Source organism: Heterodontus francisci, chromosome 29, assembly GCF_036365525.1.
Source record: "Heterodontus francisci isolate sHetFra1 chromosome 29, sHetFra1.hap1, whole genome shotgun sequence".
NCBI lineage: Eukaryota > Metazoa > Chordata > Chondrichthyes > Heterodontiformes > Heterodontidae > Heterodontus > Heterodontus francisci.
Window position 1 is genome coordinate 6,382,597 of NC_090399.1, and position 19,872 is coordinate 6,402,468.

The 19,872-nt window shown below is 43.7% G+C and overlaps 1 protein-coding gene across 2 annotated transcripts in view; it reads right to left on the reverse strand.

The window, feature by feature from the left end:
- LOC137346092 (tenascin-like) overlaps nucleotides 1–19,872 on the reverse strand; it is a 326,039-nt gene that overhangs the window by 107,046 nt on the left and 199,121 nt on the right. For both annotated transcript variants that reach the window (XM_068009389.1, XM_068009390.1), the window contains 9 exons: nucleotides 19,399–19,698; nucleotides 17,780–18,079; nucleotides 16,173–16,472; nucleotides 14,567–14,866; nucleotides 12,963–13,262; nucleotides 12,136–12,423; nucleotides 10,580–10,879; nucleotides 9,427–9,708; nucleotides 7,794–8,084 (listed from right to left, as the gene is read on the reverse strand). In XM_068009389.1, the coding sequence (XP_067865490.1) occupies nucleotides 7,794–8,084; nucleotides 9,427–9,708; nucleotides 10,580–10,879; nucleotides 12,136–12,423; nucleotides 12,963–13,262; nucleotides 14,567–14,866; nucleotides 16,173–16,472; nucleotides 17,780–18,079; nucleotides 19,399–19,698 (2,661 nt within the window). The remainder of the gene's footprint in view (nucleotides 1–7,793; nucleotides 8,085–9,426; nucleotides 9,709–10,579; nucleotides 10,880–12,135; nucleotides 12,424–12,962; nucleotides 13,263–14,566; nucleotides 14,867–16,172; nucleotides 16,473–17,779; nucleotides 18,080–19,398; nucleotides 19,699–19,872) is intronic.

Genomic DNA, 19,872 nt, shown 5'->3' on the forward strand with positions numbered 1-19,872 from the left:
CAGTCCACTAGAAAGAGCTGTGATGTCAGTTGTAGCTCAGTGGGTGGCAGATTTGCCTCTGAGTCAGAAAGTTATTGGTTCAAGTCTGACTCGAGATACTTAAGACCATAATTAAGACTGATGCTCCCAGTGTAGGACTGAGGGAATACTACACTAGTGGAGGTGCCTCTTTCAGATGAGACATTAAGCAAAGACCCCATCTGCTCCCTTGGGTTGTACTATTTCGAAGAAGAACAGGGGAGTTCTCCCTGGTGTCTTGGCCAATATTTATACCTCAATTAATATCATCAAAACAGATGATCTGGTCATTATCACATGACTGTTTGTGGTATCTTGCTGTGCGCACACTGGCTGCCAGGTTCCAACACTTTCACTGAATAATCTTCCAGGCTCTGCATGCTGGCCAACTATGATTATTCCCCTGTATTAAGCATGAAGGATTAGATCTTCCAATGAGATAAACTATGAAGCAAGTGTATTCCCAAGAATGAAAGTGTAAATTTACAAGGACTACTTTGCACGGAGAATAGAAACAAAGGCCCAAAGACAAATGCCCAGAGTTTTCCACGTGGGGACTAAGCTTGCAAGAAAGACGACTCGTCTCATGCAAGTTTGAGGAGTGTTGATGCTGGTGAAAACCAATCAATACCTCAGTTCCAAATTCTGACCTTTGCAGCCAGCCCATCCCCCAAAAAGGTGCCATGAAAAACTTGGGTCACGATGTTCAGTCTTTGTAAAGCGTCACCACCAGCAGCAGCTGAACAAAATGGCCATCCTTCCCTGAGAGATTCGACAAAGACTTTTGGAGGCAAACAAATTACTTTTTTTTGGGACTAATACCTGCGGTGGTCACTACACTGGTCAGCGGCTTTGTGCGCTGGCCGTTAACGACCCCATAGAGACGGACGGTGTAGACGGTGGTAGGCCTCAGGCCTTTGATGATGGAGGACCGTTGGTCACCAGCCACTGTCAGGTTGTGCACACCCCGGGGCTCTGAGGTGCTGTACTGTATCAGAAAGGAATCAAAACCTTTGCTCGCTGTCCAGGAGAGTTTGAAGGACTGAGTCATGATTTGGGAAATGGAAATGTCACCAAGTTTACTTGGCTTCACAGTGTCTTTAACTGTGGAGGCTAAAAAAGGGGAAAAAAATTAAATGACTTTTTTACTGGTTAAAGCACGCGAGAGCCTGATGAAATCAATACAGATGCAATCCTAGAATGTGTAAATTCAATAGGTTAATTCCATCCATGTGACATATTTACACAGCAACCAGTAATCACAACCTGCTGGCTGAATGTTTGACATATTTGGATGTCATCACCATGGTTACTGCTAGGCCCCAGGCTCACCTCTTCATCTTAAACAGGCTAACAGCTCCATTTAAACAGTGGACAGAGGAACGTCACACAAACATATTAGGCCATATGAAACCCTTATGTCACACAACCGTGTTGAGATATGAACATGTTATGTCCTGTGGACGCATTAACCGAAAGGATAAAGGAGGCCTGACAGGGTGAGGGATAGAGATGGGCTGTGGATAGAGGATCTGAGGGGGGAACAGAAGATCAGTGGGGACAATTGAGGATGGAGGGTGTCTGGGGGAGAGGGGTTGGATAGAGAGGGACTGAGGAGGATGGAGGAACTCGCAGCAATAGAGAGGGATTGAGGAATGAGGGACTGGAGGAATTGCGTTGAACTGGGGCAATGAGGGGAGGATGGAGTGCGTCTGGGGATAGAGGGAGGTGGACAGAAGAGGATGGTGGGAGACTGGGAGCAATAGCCCACATATTGTCAACTTAAACTGTGATATATCCAAATGGTCTACAGACTCTGAAGACTGTTGAGCTTCTCACAAGTTAATCCATGTTGATGGAGTTATCAGGAGTTACTGGAGACTTCCCAACATCTCTGGTGGGAAATGGGCCCCCATTTCCATATCTCCAGCTCTCAGCCATTAAAAACAAAATTGTGGCCTATTTATTGCATTGTCTTTGAATAGTTATTAGATATAAAAATATTGGAGATGGGATTAAAAGGTCAGTGAAGAATCGCCCAATCAGGGTAATGAAGAGCCTGTTTGCTTTCCAATTGGCCGTAGGAAGGGGCGGGGCACTGCTACATGTCAGACGATCAAATGGCGGGAGGGTGGAAGAGGCGGGGCAGTTGGAAGCAGGAGTGACGTGATGAAACCTCCTAGAATACTTTCCACTGGAGTTGGCAACTCCTCTGGGGTATCTGTGGGCTCTCCCTGACTGACAGCCTGCACAAGTAACTGGACTAAACTAGGTGGCCTTCTCAAGCTGTCAGCTGTGGCTCAGTGGGAAGCTGTCTCTGACCTCTGAGTCAGAAGGTCAGGGGTTCAAGTCACATTCCAGGGACTTGAGCTCAAGATCAAGGCTGACCCTCCGGTGCAGTACTGAGGGAAGGCTGCAATGCCAGAGGTTCTGTTGTTCAAATGCGAAGTTATATTGAAACCCCATCTGCTCTCAGGGATGTGAGTGAAAGATCCTGTGATCCTATTTCAAAGAAGAGCAGGGGAGTTACCCTGCTGTCCTGGTCAGTATAAATCCCTCAGTCAACATCACTGAAATACATGATCTGACCATTACCACATTGTGGTTTGTGGGAGCTTGCTGTGCACAGATTGACTACCATGTTTCCTACATTACAACAGTGACTACACTTCAGAAAAGAGATTTAGGGAGGAAGTTCCAGAGCTGTGGGCCCAGGCAGTTAAAGGCACAGTTACCAATGATGGAGCAATTAAAATCAGGAATACGCAAGAGGCCAGAATTAGAGGAATGCAGATATCTTGGAGGATTGTGGGGCTGTAAGAGGGAACAGAAATAGGGAGGGTAAAAGCAATGGAGGGATTTGAACACAAGGATGAGAATTTAAAACTGAGTCAATGTAGGTCAGTGAAGAAAGAGGGATTGGTGAAGGGGATTTGGTGTGATTACAGAACAAGCAGCAGAGTTTCAGACAAGCTTACTATGGGTTATGTAGGGTGAAAGATGGGAGGTGGGTCAGTATGTTCAGTAACCAGGGCCATTTAGGTCCCTTTGTGATCTTTATTCAGTTCCAGAATGAGATAACAGTCTTGTGGTGAGCAATCATTTTCATATCAGGTTATGAATTGTCATTCTGAAATTTTGGGCATTGCCATGACAACAACAAGAGTCTAGAGAAAAAATGTGGGCTTTGTGTGTGGATGGATCATAAAAATATATCTGCGGAAAGAAGAACTGTCACTCAGTGTTAGCGGAAATACCTGAGGTGTTGGCGACAGTGATCAGTGGTCTGGTACGCTGGCTGCCAGAGACCCCGTAGAGATAGAGCCTGTAGGTGGTAGTAGGCCTCAGGCCTGTGATGACGGTGGATCGACGGGCACCGGTTACTGTGAGGTTGCTCACATTCTCAGACCCCTCGACCCCGTACTCGATGAGAAAGGAATCATAGGTCCTCTCTGTTGCCCAGGAGAGTGCGAGGGAGTGGCCTGTGACCTCAGAGACTGAGATACTGTCCAGTTCCACCACTGCGATCGGTCTCTGAGCCTCTCTATCTGTGGAAACTACAATTTAAAATGAAAAACAATGATAGTTCATCAGCCCTCTGGCCACACCGAGGTGAATGATTGAGTGAGTTCTGAGCAGGAGATGGAGGACAGCAGGAAAATCCCAGTGAGGAGAGGAAGAGACAGGAACACTCTTTAACTGGCCTGAGATTCTCCCCTCTCCATCACAGCACGGAACTCACTCCAACATTTAGCTGGCAAAACACTGGAGTAGAATTTCTGCTTGATAGCTATTTCCTTCACGGTTATTTACCCAAAATTAGCAAAACCAGCGCCAAAGATCGCATTATCTTTAGCGCAAATCACATCCAGCGTAACTCAAATTCCTGCGATCTTTTGCGCTGGGTTCAGAAAACATCATGCTCAATGTCAGCCAGGCCTGCAACACTGGTCATGCACCACAGGGTGAATTATTTACCAGGACAAATTTCTGTTCATGGCTCATTTGCAAGCCTTTGAGAAGGCTTCAAAAATTAAGATGCATCTTTTGGGCCTAAGACAGGTTTTAAATGCACTTGATTGCATTTTAAAAAATTTTATTAATAGATTGAGTAGGGTACCCCAATCTAACTGTCAAATGGTTCTACACAGGTTTTTAAAGATCATTTTCAGTCATTTAAAACTGCATTACTCACAAGAACTGGATTGACACTGTGATTTTAGATACTTTTTTTGGTGATAAGTCCATTTTCAACTTCACCAAGTCTCTCAAATATATCAAGGAATTTTTAAAATTCTTTTGTAATTCATTTTAAACTGCTGTCTGCTTGTCCAAGTTGATGGCAGATTGATGGCCTTGGGCGATATGCAAATGAGCTTGAGCAGAAATTTGAGAATAAGTCACTTGTCTACACTAGTGCCAGTTTTTGCACCATTTTGCATGCTAATCGCCAATTGCAGCCAAAACAGAAACTCTATCCTGCGACCACCCCCTTGAAAGTCAACTCTCACAAATTCATCATGAGTGACTCGATTTCATCGGAACAAGAGGAGGCCATTCAGCCCCTCGAGCTTGTTCTGCCATTCAACGAGATCATGACTGATTTGTGACCATTTACCTGCTTTCCCCCATATCCCTGAATAGCTTTTGTTAACAAAAATCGATCAACCTCAGATTTAAAATTAACAATTGACCTAGCACCAATTGTGTGTAGAAGCGTTTCTTAATTTCACTCCTGAAAGATCTGCCTCTAATTTGTAGACTATTCCCACTAGTCCTAGACTTCACAACCAGCAGGAATAATTTATCTCTATCTTCCCTATCTGTTCCCCTTAATAGTGTCATTAATACTGATCATGAAACTACCATCAATTGTCCCAAAAACCTATCCGGTCACTAATGTCCTTTGGAGAAGGAAATCTGCAGTCCTTACCTGTGACTCCAGACCCACAGCAATGTGGTTGATTCCTAACTGCCCTCTGAAATGGCCTTGCAAACAACTCAAGGTTATATCAAACTACTACAGAAAAAAGCACTGTGGGTGTACTGACACCACATGGACTGCAGCAGTTCAAGAAGGCAGCATCTTCACAAGGGAAATTAAGGATGGGTAATAAATGCCGACCTTGCCAGTGATGCTCACATCCCATGAACAAATACAAAAAATCTTGAAAACTTTGATCAAATCACCCCACAACCTTCCAAATTCCTGGGAATACAATCCTAGTTTGTGTAATCTCTCTCTGTAATTTAACCCTTGGTGTCCAGGTATCATTCTGATAAATCTACACTCACTCTCACCAAGGCCAGTATCTCCTTCCGAAGGTGTGGTGTCCAGAACTGCTCACAGTGCTCTCGGTGTGTTCTAACCAGAACTTTGTGTAGCTGAAGCATGACTTTGATCTCCTTGTATTCTAGTCCTCGAGATATAAAGGTATCATTCCATTAGCCTGTTTGATCATTTACTGTACCTTTTCTTGCATTTTAATGATCTGTGTACCTGGACCCCCAAGTCTCTTTGGGCCTTCACAGTTTTTATCTCTTCACCATTTAGGAAGGATCCTGCTCAATTCCTTTTAGGTCCAAAGATGATGATCCCACATTTTCTGACATTGAAAGGATTTCTGAGGATTGATCATAATCTCCCTCTGAGACTTTCAAATCTCGAGATTCTAAAGATGACCAGTCTATGAACTGATTGTCTGTTCATGGTATATAGAGACAATCTTTAAGCACATTAAAAGCAGATCTGAATGTTAGTGGATTTATACTTATCCTTTATCTCTGGTTTGTCTGGTCTGTCTCAGCATTGTCTACATCAGTGAAATAGTCTGAAATCACTACACTAAGTAATTATCTGTTTTCTTGAAAGCATTATTAAAACACTCTCTGTCCATGAAACACTTTCGTATTATAACTTAAATGGGGGTTTCTCTGATTGCTAATCCATTTGAAAAAAGTCCTTCAACCAAAAAGTTTTCGAACCTCTGTGCTAGTGATCAGGTCGACATGGGTTTTAAATGTTGTAAAACTTCATACAGAGTTTAATCACTTTCTCTGAACTGCTTCTATTTTACAATGGAAGGTTAGTGAAAGATTCCTAAAGCTTGCGGTGTGCACAGTTCCAAGATCATTTAATAAGGTGCAAACAGAGAATATTTTATCAGACTGTGGACCAGCCTGTACAGGAGAAGCTGGTTGTGGCAATAAATGTATTTTACATTCAGCAGGCTTTCCAGCTGAGTTAACATCTGGTTTTCCAGTTCAGGATAATCTCCACTGGATCACTGAATCCAGGGATTTGTTCATATTTTGTATTCGATCATGGGATGTGGGCATCACTGGCAAGGCCAGCATTTATTGCCCATCCCTAATTGAAAAAGGTGATGTTGAGCCAACTCCTTGCATGTAACTGAGTGGCTTACTAGAGCACTTCAGAGGGCAGTTCAGAGTCACCACATTGCTGTGGGTCTGGAGTCACATGTAGTCCAGACCAGGTAAGGACGGCAGATTTCCTTCCTGAAAAGATGTTAGTGAACCTAATGAGTTTTTAAAACAATCCAGTAGTTTCATGGTTACCATTACTGAGACCAGCTTTTTAAAAGCAGCTCTATTTATTTAACTGCCCAGCTGTCATGGTGGAATTTAAACCCATGTCATTAGATCATTAATCCAGGCCTCTAGATTACTGATCCAGTAACATAACCACGATGCTACTATCCCCTATCATTGCCCTGGAAACCCTGTTTCCTTGTTGAGCATTCTAATTTGCTCAGTATTGTCTAGATTTACATATCACGATGGTATATTTACCTCGAGGGAAAATGCAGTCATTACATCCTGAGCTGTTAATATTTGACAGCAGATATATTTTCCTGTTTGACAATTCTGACTTTTCAGTTTTTTCCCGATATTGGTTTATGTTTGGGAAAAAAATCACAACTCTTGATTTCCGAATCTGGAATTTCTTGATTTTGAAGAGGTCGCCTTTTGATTTTAATGAAGGTTGGTGTTACTGTGGGTCAAATTCCCGTGACCTCGCCTGGGGTGGGGGGTGTCTGAGACCCGATGTTAAGCTAAGCCGCCCGGTAAGGTCAGTCAGCATCTTTCCCAGAGTTGGAGGACAACTCGCTCTCGGTTAATGGTCCCAGTGACCTTACTGGTCCAACTGAGGGATTGTGATGGGCCAAGCTCTCAGATCAACAGGAGCCTTGTGGTCTTTACTCTGCTGTGTTACATAAACTGTCTGTGATCGCCATAGTAATGAGGCCCCCCCACTCCGTCTCTCCCCTTTCCATAATGGAAAAAGATAATTCTGATGGAGGCTTTCCAACCCTCCAGGATTGCCCTGGAGTCTGCAGGCATTGAAGATTGATCTCCGGGACACTGCAGGAAGCAAAACCCAGGGAGAAAAATCATCTGGGGGCATTAAAAAAAAGGGAGAGTTATTTTTCACTGTCATTGATCACCTTCATTTATTCGTTATATACAAAAAAGATTTGGAAATGGGGTTAAAAGGGCAGTTTGACTGGTGGTCATGCATTACCCTAATCAGGAAGGAAGAGTCTGCTACCTTTTCCCATTGGCTGTGGGGGAGGTGGGGCATTGCGAAGGTGGATGTGTTGGTTGACCAATGGCGGGTGACGTGGATTTGGGGGTGCAGGGCGGAGGAAAGATCAGCTGATCAAACATCCTGGAATATGGACAATCAGAGTTGGCAATTGCTATTCTGAAGCAGCGGCCAATCCGTGCCAAGGAGAGAGAGAGGGAGGTACCTGTGGTGCTCACGACAGCCGTCAAGGGCTTGGTACGTTTGCCATTGAAGATCCCGTAGAGATAGACGGTGTATCTGGTAGCAGGCCTGAGGCCTACGATGAGGTGGGATCGCCGTCCGCCAGTGACTGTGATGTTCTGAGTCTCCTCAGAGCCCTGGACTTTGTACTGGATTAAAAATGAGTCAAAGGTCCCGTTCACTGTCCAGGAGAGTCGGAGAGAGTTAGCCGTGACATTAGAGGTTGACAGGCTGCCCAGCTGAACCGGTGTTACAGTGTCTTTATCTGCAGAAGCTAAAAGAAGGAGAGGAGAATAAAAACCAATCAAAGGTCACTGCTGTTCGGACCCCAGCTGACTGAGAGATGAGATCAATTCAAGGAAAGAGAATCTGACTGAATGTGGGCATAAGCTCAATGTCCAAATTTAATACAATTTGGGTCAAGAACCTTGTTTCCCAACAGCTGTTCAAAGTCTGTTTTTAGTTTTAGTTTTAGTTTTTTAGTTTTAGAGATACAGCACTGAAACAGGCCCATCGGCCCACCGAGTCTTTGCCGACCATCAACCACCCATTTGTACTAATCCTACACTAATTCCATATTCCTATCCCTATATTTCCCTACCACCTACCAATACTAGGGACAATTTATATAATGGCCAATTCACCTATCAACCTGCAAGTCTTTTGGCATGTGGGAGGAAACCGGAGCACCCGGAGGAAACCCACGCAGACACAGGGAGAACTTGCAAACTCCACACAGGCAGTATCCAGAATTGAACCCGGGTCGCTGGAGCTGTGAGGCTGCGGTGCTAACCACTGCGCCACTGTGCCACCCTGAATATGGCCTGAATTTTGAAGTTGGCGTGGGACAGCTGCCCAGTCCAGGTTAGTTCATTAACATTCATTTAAATTAATTTTATTATGCAAATGAAGGCTCTGCTGCCGTGTGGCGGAGGGCTGCACTGAGGCCTCGCCGCTGCCGGTAAAATGCAGTGGGGCCTTCTCGGTGTCAGGGGTCGAGGTGGGGCTCTTCAGCTTCCTTGGCCCTAAGCTCTGGAATTTCCTCCCTAAACCTCTCTACCTCTCTATCCTCCTTTAAGACAATCCTTCAGACCTACCTCTTTGACCAAACTTTTGTCACCTGCCTTCTGTGGCCTCTTTACATTCCTGTGAAGCACCTTAGAACATTTCACTAATCGGAAGACGCTATACAAATACAAATTGTTGTTAAGATTGAAGTAACCTGAATGAATTACAGAAAGAGCGCAGCAGACAGAGGCCATTCTGCCCATCGAGTCTGTGCTGGCTCTCTCAAACAGCAATCCAGTTAGTCGCTCTTCCCCATATCCCTGTAACCTTTTCCTCTTTCAAGTATTTATCCAATTGCATTTTGGAAGCTACAATGGAATTTGTATTCATCAGCCTATCAGGCAGAGAATGAATGATGGTCATGTTGCTCAGTTTGTGTAGATTTGTTATGCTAATTCACAGCTTTTTCTCTGCAATCCAATCGTATAAATGGCTACTGCACAAGTGCAGGGCTTTGTTCCATCCATGTACCTGAAAAAATAACAGGAAGAAAGACTGATGGAGAGAATCATGTTCACATTGAAAGGGGCTCGACTGTTTCAAAGTACCTGTCGTGGTAGCTACAGTGGTCAAAGGCCCTGTCCGCAGGGCACCGGAAATCCCATAGAGAAAGACGGTGTATCTGGTAGCAGGCCTGAGGCCTACAATGAGGTGGGATCGCCGTCCGCCAGTGACTGTGATGTTCTGGGTCTCCTCAGAGCCCTGGAGTTTGTACTGGATTAAAAATGAGTCAAAGACCCTGTCCGCTGTCCAGGAGAGTCGGAGAGAGTTAGCCGTGACATTAGAGGTTGACAGGCTGCCCAGCTTTACAGCGTCTTGATGTGTGGAAGCTAAAAGAAATCAAAAGTAATGTAAACTGAACTGGCGGAGGAACTGTTTGTAGGTAGTAGACCCCTCTGAACACACGTAAACCCAAGCTTCATGTTTCCCATTGCTGTAGGTAGAATTCCGTTATCTACATATTGGCTGCTTGGGGAGAGGGCGGGGGGTTTTCTGACAGATAAAAAAGTTCTAATTTCACAATGTGATGACCAATGACTCAATCTCCTCTGGAATTGTGCAGAGAAAAATCAAAGCCAAAGTTACTGCATAGTATCAGTATCATACTCTATCCGATATAGTGCAGCTACAGTCAGTGTCATGCTTTACTCTGCCTCAACCCCTAACCTCCAAAGAGCATCACCCCATCCCCACCCCACCCCGTCAAACCCCCACACTCCCTACTGCTCCATCACGGCACACCCCTGTTTCACCATCCAACCCTCCTCAGGCCTGGGAGTCACACTGTGCTGAGCCCTGGACTGTTCTGGGTGGTGGACCCATTTCCCTGCAGGAGGGTCTGAAGCAATCTCCCACCATATCAGAAGCTGAAAGGATGCCCCCATCTACTTGTTTTCACAGTGTCGTTATCAGCGGAGGCTTGAAAAAGGATAAATTATGTTTAACTGGCAGGAAAAAAATCCAAAATATTCTCACCTTATCAATTCTCAATTATAATTTCAAACACTAGATTTGCAGTAAATTACCTGTTGAACGTTCCTACATAAAGCATTGATCTGTTAATGCCGTACGCACCCTGACATATTTTTACACTAATGTCAGGTTTCAGAGAATACAGTGTCTCTGATTCTCTAGTACAACATAGATCAGCACAGTTGGAGAGTGAGAATGTGACACTGGGAAATAAAGGGAAATCAGTACCTTTTGTGGTAATTACTCTGCTCAGTGGCTTTGTGCGTTGGCCATTGTAAACCCCATAGACAGAGACTGTGTATTTGGTGCTAGGCCTCAGGCCTGTGATGGTTGTTGATCGGTGGTCACCGGTGACCGTGAAGTTCTGCACAGCGCCAGACCCGTGCACTTTGTACCGTATTAGAAAGGCATCAAAACCCTTCTCTGCTGTCCAAGAGAGGGGGATCGAGTCAGATGTGACGTTAGAAACCGAAAGGCTGCCCAGCTTAGTCACTTTACTTGGTTTCAGTTTGTCTCTCCCTGCAGGAGCTAAAAAGCAAAAAGAGACGGGACATTTTAACCAGACTTTGGAGAGCGTTTGACAAAATTCAGCTGATGAACCTCCTGGGAGCAGAACAGGTGCCTGATCAGAGCACAGAGTCCTTTACCTAGGCTCAAGCTCGTCTTTCAGTTCAGCAATTGAGGTCTGAGACTGACAGGTTACTGATTAACTAATTCAAAGAAGGCTGCAAAAATGTGGGATCAGAATGGAGATGAGTCCAATGTATCCCAGTGTGTGAATCTGGGTCCAAATTATAAAAGTCAAGGGCGATTATCGGTGCCCACAATCCCAGGAGAACCTTGTCCAATATTCCAGCTCTTAGAAATACTTGAGTTGGTCTTATTATTCATGGAGTTCTTCCCAATGACAAGCGGGGGAGTGAAGGAAGTGATATATTGTCGGAGGTGACCAAAATAAAACAGCATCTCTGGACTATCATTATCATAAAAGCGACTGGGCCACAATAACCCATTAACCCTTCCCCCTCCACATCCATTCCACATCATAACATTGAACAGGTCAATTTACATCACCTCGGAGAGATGGACTGTGATAGTAACTGTGCTGTAAAGGAGACAGATATTTACATCTCAGCTGTGTACATACTCCATACACAATCGAGAAAGATTGAGAGACAGCGACACAGCCCCTGGTTTAACTCAGCGAGAGTCAGTAACCCAGCCTATCCAGGCAAAATGCTCAGAACAATACCCAGAAATCATTCAAAGCTCACAATAGGATTCCTGCTCCACAAACACAGCTGATGTACACAATGAGTGAGATACAGTGATCTCCCTATTGAAAGTGGGCGCCTGAGCAGATAGGTTGTGTGTCCAGCCATAGCCAGCTCAGGTGGTCTAACAGTGATGGGGGAGGGGGGACAGGGTTTAGACATTGTGAGGAGCAGGAGAGCAACAACTTGTGTGAGGCAGAAACACCTGGAACTCAGCTTCCAGCGGCCCCTAAAGGCTGCTTCAAGGACAGAGGGAGGCCGCTGAACAAGACCAAAAGTCTAATGGAGAAAGAAAAAGATTGACTATTTTCCCCAACTTCTTAAAAGTTGATGATGAAGGTTGGTGGGGGAAGGGGCAGGAAGTGGCTGCGATTTGCCAAAGTGAGGAGAGTGTGTGACAGTCTCAGGCAAAAGCGAAGGAAAAGGCGTTTTCAAAGCTGAGCTTTGAGAGACAGGAGTGACAGTAAATTTCCTGTGAAAGCTGGAACAAAAGAGTTTGGCGAACACTACCTTTCGTGGTTACTTGAAGGGTCAGTGACTTTTTGCGTTGACCCCCAGCGACACTGTAGAGTGAGAACAGGTACTTGGTAGTAGGCTTCAGGCCTGTGATGATTACAAAGCGCCGATCGCCAGTTACTGTGATGTTGTGCACAGCCGCAGAACCCCGTACTCTGTATTGTACCATATAAAAGTCAATGCCCTGCTGAGGTGGCCATGACAACCGTGCAGAATCAGCGGTGACGTTAGAGACCAACAACGGGCCCAGTTTTTTCACTTTACTTGGTTTTTCTGTGGAAGCTAAAATCAGGGGGAGAAAAAGACAGAATCATTTTCTTTTTAAAAACCAGTGCAAGCTGATAAAATTTAAATCGATTCGATTCCTGTAATAGCCTGGGTGGGGGACAATTCCCACACTAACTGAACGTGAGGCCTGAGACACTTCCTCACACAAACTGGACCAAGCTCTTTCATCAAGGCACAACCCGAGCTTGGTCACTGGGCTGCTCACTCTAGCAGATGCAGCCCAGATGTTACTGGTTTTCAGTTTTAGCAGAGAGTTCCAGCAACACCAGACAGTAAACTTGGACTGAGCCCAGATTAACACTATCAGTCCCACATGTTTTAGAACCTAGTCAAAGAGGCTAAAAGGGTTAAATTATGAGGACAGGTTGGCTTGCCTTAGAGGTGAGTGAGGTGTCTCAGCTTAACCTCTAACTCAGGCCTCTCTAAACGCACAAACCACACAGTCATCATGGTAACCAGCAGGGTCTGCAGAATGAAAAGGAAATTCTTTCAGTTATTTTAAAAAAGAAAAGGTCATGAAAGAAATTTAATACCTTTGGTGTTTATTTCAGTGGTCAGTGGCTTGGTGCGTACACCAGCAGTGATCCCATAGACATAGACTGTGTAGACGGTGCTAGGCCTCAGGCCTGTGATGAGATACAATCGATGGTCACCAGTTACCGTGAGGTTCTGCACATCCTCAGAACCTCGTACTCCGTATTGTATGATAAAAGAGTCAAAAACCTTCTCTGCAGCCCAGGAGAGTTGGAAGGAATCCACTGTGATGTTAGAGACTGAAAGATTCTCCAGTTTAATTGTTTTACTTGGCTTTATTTTGATTTGATCTGTGGAAGCTAAATAGATAAAATAGATATGACCTTTTACCAAACAACAACTGCTGAGAGCCATTTAATGATGTCTGATTCAATCATCAAGGGTTATATTGTGATATTGGGATCACACCCTGACGAGATAGAGAGGGGCGAGAACACGGGGGGGATGTGAAAACAAGGATTGTTCAATTCTGAAAAGGTTTTTGTTCATTTGAACAAAACTCTGCTGAGAGAGTGAACAGAGAGAGAGAGAGAATGTTTCTGCTTGTGGGGAAGAGCAAAACTAGGGGCCATAAATATAAAATAGTCACTAATAAATCCAATCGGGAATTCAGGAGAAACTACTTTCCCCAGAGAGTGGTGAGAATGTGGAACTCACTACCACAGGGAGTGGTTGGACAGTGTAGAGGTATTTAAATAGACCCTTTTACTCACAGATATTCAGACAGAACAACACTTCAAGATTCACATCTCCATGGAAATGAAAACAGTAATTGGATTAGAAGGACATGAAATCTTTTATATTTATAGATAGGTGTGTGTCTGACATTCAGCTGAGTTCCCGGAGTTTCAGGTCAATGGCCTACTGATTACTTTCCTTTAATACGTGATTTCTGAAAAAGTTACACAATTGGAGCATAGATTCATATACATTCTTCAAAACCCAACACCCAATTAGATCCACCAATACACTACCAATAATGATACCTTAAGGTCAAATTGCTGTAAATTAAAATTTATGTTTTTAAATCTTATGAAATGTTATTTAAATTCAGGAATTTGAAGGGGTTCAATCGGAGAGATGTATGGACTATGTTTCCATTTGTGGGTGAAACGAGAACTAGAGGCTGTAAATATGTGATAGTTATTAATAAATCCGACAGGGAATTCAGGAGAAACATCTTTACCCAGAGAGTGGTGAGAATGTGAAACTCACTACCACAGGGAGTGACTGAGGTGAATAACAGAGATACATTTAAGAGGATGCTGGATAAACACATGAGAAGGAATAGAAGGATATGCTGCCAGGGTGAGATGACGAGCGGATAGCAGGAGGCTCATATGGAACATTAACACCAGCATGGACCTGTTGGGCTGAATGGCCTGTTTCTGTACTGTAAACACTGTGTAATTCTATATAAATGCAGCCATTGCTCTGCTCATGTGCCTTAGAGTTGAGTGAGGTGTCTCAGCTTGACCTCTACCTCAGGCCTCTCTAAAGGCACAGGCCACACAGTCGCCATAGTAACCAGCAGGGTCTTCAGAATGAAAAGGCAATTTTTTGCTTTTTTTAAAAAGAAAAGATCATGAGAAAAAGTTAATACCTTTGGTGGTTATTACAGTGGTCAGTGGCTTGGTGCGTACACCAGCAGAGATCCCATAGACATAGACTGTGTAGACGGTGCTAGGCCTCAGGCCTGTGATGAGAGACAATCGACGGTCACCGGCTACCGTGAGGTTCTGCACATCCTCAGAACCTCGCACTCCATACTGTATGATAAAAGAGTCAATAACCTTCTCCGCACCCCAGGAGAGTTGGAATGAGTCCGCTGTGACGTTAGAGACTGAAAGATTCTCCAGTTTAATCACTTTACTTGGCTTTACTTTGATTTGATCTGTGGAAGCTAAAATGGTGAAATAGATATGAACTTTTATCAAGCAACAACTGCTGAGAGGCATTTGATGATGTTCCATTCAGTCACCAAGGTTATATTGTGGAATTGGGATTACACCCTGACGAGATAGAGAGGGGCGAGAACACGGGGGGGATGTGAAAACAAGGATTGTTCAATTCTTAAAAGCTTTTTCTTCATTTGAACAAAACCCTGTTGAGAGAGAGTGAGCCAGAGAGAGAGAAAGAGGGAGTGTGTTTCCGCTTGTGGGGAAGAGCAAAACTAGGGGCCATCAATATAAGGTAGTCACTAAGAAATCCAATAGGGAATGCAGGAGAAACTTCTTTCCCCAGAGAGTGGTGAGAATGTGGAACTCACTACCACAGGGAGTAGTTGGATAGTGTAGAGGTATTTAAATAGACCCTTTTACTCACAGACCTTCAGACAAAACAACATTCAAGATTCACAAGTCCATGGAAATGAAAACAGTAATTGGATTAGAAGGACATGAAATCTTTTATATTTATAGATAGGTGTGTGTCTGACACTCAGCTGAGTTCCCGGAGTTTCAGGTCAATGGCCGACTGATTACTTTCCTGAAATATTTGATTTATGCAAAAGTTACACAATTGGAGCAAATATTTATATTCAGTCTGAAAACCCAACACCCAATTAGATCCACCAATACACTACCAATAATGATACCTTAAGGTCAAATTGCTGTAAATTCATATTATGTGTGTGAAACTTCTGAAATGTTATTTAAATTTAGGATTATGAACGGGTTCAATGGGGTAGATGTACAGGAGATGTTTCCACTTGTGGGCAAGAACAGAACTAGGGTCTATAAATATAAGAGTCACTAATAAATCTGATAGGGAATTCAGGAGAAACCTCTTTACCCAGAGAGTGGTGAGAATGTGAAACTCACTACCACAGGGAGTGACTGAGGTGAATAACAGAGATACATTTAAGAGGATGCTGGATAAACACATCAGAATGAATAGAAGGATATGCTGCCGGGGTGAGATGACGAGGGGTAGCAGGAGGCTCATATGGAACATTAACACCAGCATGGATCTGTTGGGCTGAATGGCCTGTTTCTGTACTGTAAACACTGTGTCATTCTATATAAATGCAGCCATTGCTCTGCTCATGTGCCTTAGAATTGAGTGAGGTGTCTCAGCTTGACCTCTACCTCAGGCCTCTCGAAAGGCACAGGCCACACAGTCGCCATAGTAACCAGCAGGGTCTTCAGAATGAAAAGGCAATTTTTTGCTTTTTTTAAAAAGAAAAGCTCATGAGAAAAAGTTAATACCTTTGGTGGTTATTACAGTGGTCAGTGGCTTGGTGCGTACACCAGCAGAGATCCCATAGACATAGACTGTGTAGACGGTGCTAGGCCTCAGGCCTGTGATGAGAGACAATCGACGGTCACCGGCTACCGTGAGGTTCTGCACATCCTCAGAACCTCGCACTCCATACTGTATGATAAAAGAGTCAATAACCTTCTCCGCACCCCAGGAGAGTTGGAATGAGTCCGCTGTGACGTTAGAGACTGAAAGATTCTCCAGTTTAATCACTTTACTTGGCTTTACTTTGATTTGATCTGTGGAAGCTAAAATGGTGAAATAGATATGAACTTTTATCAAGCAACAACTGCTGAGAGGCATTTGATGATGTTCCATTCAGTCACCAAGGTTATATTGTGGAATTGGGATTACACCCTGACGAGATAGAGAGGGGCGAGAACACGGGGGGGATGTGAAAACAAGGATTGTTCAATTCTTAAAAGCTTTTTCTTCATTTGAACAAAACCCTGTTGAGAGAGAGTGAGCCAGAGAGAGAGAAAGAGGGAGTGTGTTTCCGCTTGTGGGGAAGAGCAAAACTAGGGGCCATCAATATAAGGTAGTCACTAAGAAATCCAATAGGGAATGCAGGAGAAACTACTTTCCCCAGAGAGTGGTGAGAATGTGGAACTCACTACCACAGGGAGTAGTTGGATAGTGTAGAGGTATTTAAATAGACCCTTTTACTCACAGACCTTCAGACAAAACAACATTCAAGATTCACAACTCCATGGAAATGAAAACAGTAATTGGATTAGAAGGACATGAAATCTTTTATATTTATAGATAGGTGTGTGTCTGACACTCAGCTGAGTTCCCGGAGTTTCAGGTCAATGGCCGACTGATTACTTTCCTGAAATATTTGATTTATGCAAAAGTTACACAATTGGAGCAAATATTTATATTCAGTCTGAAAACCCAACACCCAATTAGATCCACCAATACACTACCAATAATGATACCTTAAGGTCAAATTGCTGTAAATTCATATTATGTGTGTGAAACTTCTGAAATGTTATTTAAATTTAGGATTATGAACGGGTTCAATGGGGTAGATGTACAGGAGATGTTTCCACTTGTGGGCAAGAACAGAACTAGGTTCTATAAGTATAAGAGTCACTAATAAATCTGATTGGGAATTCAGGAGAAACCTCTTTACCCAGAGAGTGGTGAGAATGTGAAACTCACTACCACAGGGAGTGACTGAGGTGAATAACAGAGATACATTTAAGAGGATGCTGGATAAACACATCAGAATGAATAGAAGGATATGCTGCCGGGGTGAGATGACGAGGGGGTAGCAGGAGGCTCATATGGAACATTAACACCAGCATGGATCTGTTGGGCTGAATGGCCTGTTTCTGTACTGTAAACACTGTGTAATTCTATATAAATGCAGCCATTGCTCTGCTCATATGCCTTAGAGTTGAGTGAGGTGTCTCAGCTTGACCTCTACCTCAGGCCTCTCGAAAGGCACAGGCCACACAGTCGCCATAGTAACCAGCAGGGTCTTCAGAATGAAAAGGCAATTGATTTTGTTCTTTTCAAATAAAAGATCATGAAAGAAAGTTAATACCTTTGGTGCTTATTACAGTGGTCAGTGGCTTGGTGCGTACACCAGCAGAGATCCCATAGACATAGACTGTGTAGACGGTGCTAGGCCTCAGGCCTGTGATGAGAGACAATCGACGGTCACCGGTTACCGTGAGGTTCTGCACATCCTCAGAACCTCGTACTCCGTACTGTATGATAAAAGAGTCAAAAACCTTCTCCGCACCCCAGGAGAGTTGGAATGAATCCACTGTGACTTTAGAGACTGAAAGATTGCCCAGTTTAATCACTTTACTTGGCTTTACTTTGATTTGATCTGTGGAAGCTAAAAAATGAAAATTGATATGAACTTTTATCAAGCAACAACTGCTGAGAGGCATTTGATGATGTCCCATTCAGTCATCAAGGGTTATATTGTGGCACTGGGATCACAACCTGACAAGATAGAGAGGGGCGAGAACACGGGGGCATCTGAAAACAAGTATCATTCAATTCTTAAAAGCTTTTTCTTCAGTTGAACAAAACCCTGCTGAGAGAGTGAACAGAGAGAGAGAACAGAGAGAGGGAGAGAATGTTTCCGCTTGTGGAGGAGAGCAAAATCAGAGGCATCAATATAAAATAGCCAATAATAATTCCAATCGGGAATTCAGGAGAAACTACTTTCCCCAGAGAGTGGTGAGAATGTGGAACTCACTACCACAGGGAGTGGTTGGATAGTGTAGAGGTATTTAAATAGACCCTTTTACTCACAGACCTTCAGACAAAACAATACTACAAGATTCACAGCTCCATGGAAATGAAAACAGTAATTGGATTAGAAGGACATGAAATCTTTTATATTTATAGATAGGTGTGTGTCTGACACTCAGCTGAGTTCCCGGAGTTTCAGGTCAATGGCCTACTGATTACTTTCCTTTAATACGTGATTTCTGCAAAGGTTACACAATTGGAGCATAGATTCATATACATTCTTTAAAACCCAACACCCAATTAGATCCACCAATACACTACCAATAATGATACCTTAAGGTCAAATTGCTGTAAATTCAAATTATGTGTGTGAAACTTCTGAAATGTTATTTAAATTTAGGATTATGAAGGGGTTCAATGGGTTAGATGTACAGGAGATGTTTCCACTTGTGGGCAAGAACAGAACTAGGGTCTATAAATATAAGAGTCACTAATAAATCTGATAGGGAATTCAGGAGAAACGCCTGCACCCAGAGAGTGGTGAGAATGTGAAACTCACTACCACAGGGAGTGACTGAGGTGAATAACAGAGATACATTTAAGGGAAAGCTCAATAAAAACATGAGGTTACTGAGAAATTGAAGGATATGTTTCCAGGGTGAGATGACGAGGGGGTGGGAGGAGGTTCATATGGAGCATTAACACCAGCATGGACTAGCTGGGCTGAATGGCCTGTTTCTGTATTATAAACACTGTGTAATTCTATATAAATGCAGCCATTGTTCTGCTCAGGTGCCTTAGAGTTGAGTGAAGTGTCTCAGTTTGACCTCTACCTCAGACCTCTCTCAATGCGCAGGCCACACAGTCGTCATAGTAACCAGCAGGGTCTGCAGAATAAAAAGGCAATTGATTTTGTTCTTTTAAAAAGAAAATATCATGAAAGAAAGTTAATACCTTTGGTGTTTATTACAGTGGTCAGTGGCTTGGTGCGTACACCAGCAGAGATCCCATAGACATAGACTGTGTAGACGGTGCTAGGCCTCAGGCCTGTGATGAGAGACAATCGACGGTCACTGGTTACCGTGAGGTTCTGCACATCCTCAGAACCTCGTACTCCGTACTGTATGATAAAAGAGTCAAAAACCTTCTCCGCACCCCAGGAGAGTTGGAATGAGTCCGCTGTGACGTTAGAGACTGAAAGATTCTCCAGTTTAATCACTTTACTTGGCTTTACTCTGATTTGATCTGAGGAAGCTAAAAAGATAAATTAAATATGAACTTTTACCAAGTAACAACTGCTGAGAGGCATTTGATGATGTCCCATTCAGTCATCAAGGGTTATATTGTGGTATTGGGATCACACCCTGGTGAGATAGAGAGGGGTGAGAACACGGGGGGATGTGAAAACAACATTCAATTCTGAAAAGC